Raw genomic sequence first — 4870 nt, 5'->3', positions numbered from 1 at the left:
TTTTTTTCAAATTTCATCAAAGAGCTTTGTAGGAAAATATTAAAATGTATTATTCCAATTCCAAGACTATAATATGATACTCACAAATGCTCAATTAGGTGTCAGGAATATTCACATATTTTCATTTGGTGTATTCATATAAAGATTATTTGTTATAAAAGTGGATTAAATAGCATTTTTAAAGGTTACAACTCCCATTGGTTATCATTGATTTATTCAAGAACCAATACATATTCTTTTATTTCATTGTTTATTATAGTGAGTCCAAGACTATAATATGTTACTGAAACATGCTCTATCAGGAGACAGCAATACCATTGGGATAGGGGGTCCATATCCAGAAATTTTCATTTGGTTTATTCATATAAAGATCATTTTTGTCATAATAAATGTGTTAACTAGCAAATTTAAAGATTACACCTTCCATAGGTTATCATTGATCTATTCAGGAACCAAATTATATTCTTTTATTTCATTGGATACAGGTTCAGTGTTTGGATGTATAGGAACTTGAAAAATGTAAAGGCTTGAATAAAGGAGTATACTTTCTGGCGGAACTCCAGCAGCAAAGAACAAGAATATGCAGGTGAAAGAGATTCCACAACAGCTAAAGCAATAAAGCAACATCACAATGATGAAAGAGGAAGAGCAGAGAATGCCTCTAAGAACATCTTTGGTCAGTAGCTTTGATGAAGGATAAAGGAACTCAACAATATCTCAACAGCATCTCAAGTACGTTGCATTGTACTACATTTAAGGCTGTAGAGGTGTTTCCCAAAAGGCATCAAGCAGCAACACTGTCTTGTATGAGGGCAACACTTGAAAGGAGTCAAAAAGTACCTTAACCTGTATGCTTCATATTTCATCAAACTGCAAATCTAGCTTGCAAAAACCTTAAAATTATATCAAAAATGAGATCTCATTTTTATAAAAAATCTATGTGTGAATCAATTTGAAAGTTTTAAACTGTAGTTGAAAATTTCAACTTTATGTCTTCAGGTGATGACAGAAAAAAGTGGTCATGACAGAGGATGATGACAAATTCCTGATTTTTAGTGCAGATCGATTATTCCCCATTTTGATATCACTGATAAAAGGTCAATATCTCCTATTTTATATCTGAGCCATAAACCTACTCAAAACTCATCAATGATTAAATAGGGCATCTAAGTATTCAATAATATCATGAGAATCCTATTTAATAATAGGGTTCATATAAATGAAGACTAATTTTTGGTGTAGGAATAATTATACCTCTAATGGCAGCTAATTTATTCTCCAAGTGAGAAATGAATTCTAGGATTACAAGTACAAAAATAATATTTAGTTTGAACCAATTTTATTTTTGTTCGTATGAATCAATCCACAATTTAAATTACAAGTCAATTATGAAGATTGCCTCTTGGAAAGAACACACAGATTCAATCAAAATTCACTTAGCTTAAATGATTAGATTAAACCCTGTCGATTACAAGGGACACAAAAAGAAAGCCACATTGCCGCTGGCTTCCAACTTGAAGAACCGAGTGGTGCTATCGACCCAAACCACGCCGAACCCAAAGACCAATTCGTTCGTGTCGCCACCTCTCACGAAGTCAAAGCAAAAGAAGAGAGACTAAAATAAGAGAAGCGTGTCTCAGATTCAAAGCAATGGATAAGCATGCAATTGTTGGCGAATTTGTTTTTATTTTAGTTATTGACTCACCACATCCTTACCCCCTTTCCTGGATTTTTGTGTTGGTACAAAAACAACTTGTTGTCACGCCAAATTAAAATTGCTTCCCATAAAGTATATCATTTTGCAGATTTGAAACCATCATCTTTACCATTATAAATAGCATAGATCTTAATGGTCTTTTTCTTCTCTCTCTCATACCTGGGTAAGGAACCCTAAAATACAGCTCTCCCCGGAGTAAGGACTCCCCTTTGTTCTCTATCTCCCTCTAGCTGTTGCCATTGTCGTTTTTATGGATTTATTCTTGTTTTCTCATAATCACGTCTCGCTCTATGCTCATTTATTCTGTGACAAATACTTTTTCCTTATTTGTATTCTCGTTCTTGCCGTCCGTTTTTGTATTTAAGTGTTCTCATCTGGTAAAACTTTGGAGATGCAAGGCTTTTAGGGTTTTTTTTTTCCTTTTTCTTGTGTTCATGTAATAGCATCTCATTGTTTTTGGAGTTATGTTTTTTTGTTTCAAGATTCTTTCTTTTTGTTAGATTTGTCCGCATCCCTCGAGTTGGTGTAGTGTGTCTAAGCTTTTGCTCCTTTGGTATTGTAGGTTCCTTGCTTTGGCCAGAAGAAAGCACCCGGACTGATCGGATTTAGGGTTTGTTTCAAGATGCGGCCTTTTTCCGTTAGATTTGTCCTGTTTTCCCTTGATTTAGCGTGATATCTCTAAGATTTTGTTCTTTTGATGTTGTGGGTTCCCTAGTTTTGGCCAGATGGAAGCAATGCAGTAGATGGGTTGATCGGGTTCGTTTGAAAGATTACTTTTTGAGGCCCCTTTCTCTTGTAGTCTTGTCTGTTCAACATATATCTGCCTTTATGGATGGTGATGGGGGAATGGGGATGCGGAATTGGGCCTACTATGAGCAGACCCTAAAGGGAAACTTGGGGTTGCAACTTATGTCCCCGGTAGCAGCCGAGCGTGAATCCACAAAACCGCTGCTTTCAAACGGGGGCTTCCTCCGCCGTGACTGTGATGTAGCTGAGCCTTCGGTTCCGATGGGTTTTATGCGCAATGGTTGGATTAACTATAGAGATAACAAGATGGTACACATGCTGCCCTTGAACCATGGATACTCGGTCCTTCCTGATGCTCATGGAGTCCATGCGCCCTCAATGATGCAGCAAATGGTGCCTCCACCGAAGGATGAAAAAGTACCAGCGATGGAAAATGAGACAGTGACTGCAAAGGAGGCACCTTTGAAGAAGAGGTCCCAGGCGCAAGCTCGCCCCTGTAAGCCGTCGAAGCCTAAGAAGCCAAAGAAGGTTCCTACACCAAAAGATGAAACTAATGGTCGTTCTGGTGGTCGAGGGAGGGCCATTAAGAAGAACACTGATATTGTCATAAATGGGTTTGACCTGGACATTTCGAGGATACCGACACCAGTGTGCTCTTGCACGGGCACTCTACGGCAATGCTATCGTTGGGGAGTTGGAGGGTGGCAATCCGCCTGCTGTACTACTAGCATTTCAATGTACCCACTCCCAATGAGCACAAAGAGGCGAGGAGCTCGGATTTGTGGACGGAAGATGAGCCAAGGTGCATTTAAGAAGGTATTAGAGAAGCTTGCTGGAGAAGGATATAATTTGTCAAATCCAATTGATTTAAGGCCGTACTGGGCCAAACATGGCACCAATAAGTTTGTGACAATCAGGTAAAGCTGTACAATTTCGTTAATTATGTAGGAACTTGGGCTCTGCATTTTGTCTGCTCTTACATGTATATAAACATGTTGTCTTCTGCAGAGGCCCTTTAGATAGTCTGTTGACTGTTACTTCTTACTTAGCCTAGTTTACATCCTTTTGGAGATTCAGATGTTCAGTTAGGCAGAAGTCTTGGTGTTTTCCCTTTTTCTCATTCACATGTGGTTCTAATGAGAAATTTACTGTCTAACTAGATGTCTTTTTGAACCGTTGCTAAAAAGCCTTGGTTAATTTTATTGAGTCCTGATATGTTTCAAACCTTTTTGCTGAATATTCTTTAATGGTTTGTTGGTCAGCATTTATGGATGAAACCTTTGAACCCCTGTCATATTATTAAAACATAACAGATAAATTTGTTTACTTCACATTTTGACAGGGATCCGTGAACTGTAACTGTTCTTTGTTTTATGTCTTTAGTTTGTTTTTAATTTATAACTATGACTAATTTTCTTGTGGAAACTTTCAGGGGTCTCTTACTTTGGCATGCTATAAATGTGCATGATCTTATCAGTTCTGTAGTTGCTCGAGTAGCTTAAGTGTGTATAAATTGATTGCATTTTGGTGCAAATCATCTAGTTTTTTAACTCAGATCAAAAAACTGTTTGAAGCTTTACCTTCTTGGCTCTGACTTTGAATATTGTTTGAACTGTGAAGCTTCCTCGGTTAATCATGCTGCACAATGTATCAGTTAGCTTCATTCACTCTCAGGCAAAGAGATAAAGAGAAAGCAACTAGAAATACAAAAACTATTAAAGAACTGTATATTCTAGTATACTTTGGATAATTGCATTTTTAGCCTATAAAAGGACTTATAAGCCACTTCTGCTATGAAGAACTGTCTTCTTTCTTGCTGTTCCCACAATAAGTTAACTTTGTTGAAATCAATCTCATCCAGGGCTACTTCTCTTCCTCGAAGTAGAGCAACACATAATAGAGATTATACCTAGAAAAAGACCAATGGCAATAATGATTTTAGATCATTTCTTGGTTGAGGCATGCATATACAAGCAAGTATTAACCCTTTGAGATGTGATGATCAAGTAAAAGATGACATGTGAAATTTTAAGAATCTTGACAAGCACATGGATGGATTAGAGAAGCATTTTGAGCAGTGTCTGCCATACCGAATCGTACCGCCCGGTACGGACGGTACGTACCGGTCCGATAGGCCAACGGTACGCGGACCGCCTGGTATCGGTCTGCACTGTGTGTACTACAGTGCTACAGTGCTCGGTACACCGTACCGTACCGATACCGAGCCCAGGTCGAAATACCGGTACGGTACGGTATTGCGAACCTTGGTTTTGAGGATGACTACTGCAATATCTTCTGAATATGTTTGGTGATGTGTTACTTACACATTGGTCAAGAATATCCAAGGGCTAACCGAGTTCACATAGTTCAAGTCAGGATGAGAAAAGGAAAGCAAATCAGTTACCG

The 4870-nt window shown here is 38.2% G+C and overlaps 1 protein-coding gene across 1 annotated transcript; it reads left to right on the top strand.

The window, feature by feature from the left end:
• The first annotated feature begins 1644 nt into the window (after positions 1-1644).
• Positions 1645-3670, top strand: LOC103985996 (protein Barley B recombinant). Its single transcript, XM_009403854.3, has 3 exons — positions 1645-1912; positions 2280-2327; positions 2433-3670. Exon 3 carries the CDS (start codon positions 2546-2548, stop codon positions 3383-3385), a length of 840 nt encoding a protein of 279 aa, XP_009402129.2. The 5' UTR covers positions 1645-1912; positions 2280-2327; positions 2433-2545; the 3' UTR covers positions 3386-3670.
• Positions 3671-4870: the final 1200 nt, after the last annotated feature.

Source organism: Musa acuminata, chromosome BXJ1-5 (genome assembly GCF_036884655.1).
Source record: "Musa acuminata AAA Group cultivar baxijiao chromosome BXJ1-5, Cavendish_Baxijiao_AAA, whole genome shotgun sequence".
In the NCBI taxonomy this organism is placed as follows: domain Eukaryota; kingdom Viridiplantae; phylum Streptophyta; class Magnoliopsida; order Zingiberales; family Musaceae; genus Musa; species Musa acuminata.
This window is presented reverse-complemented; position numbering and strand designations above follow the sequence as displayed.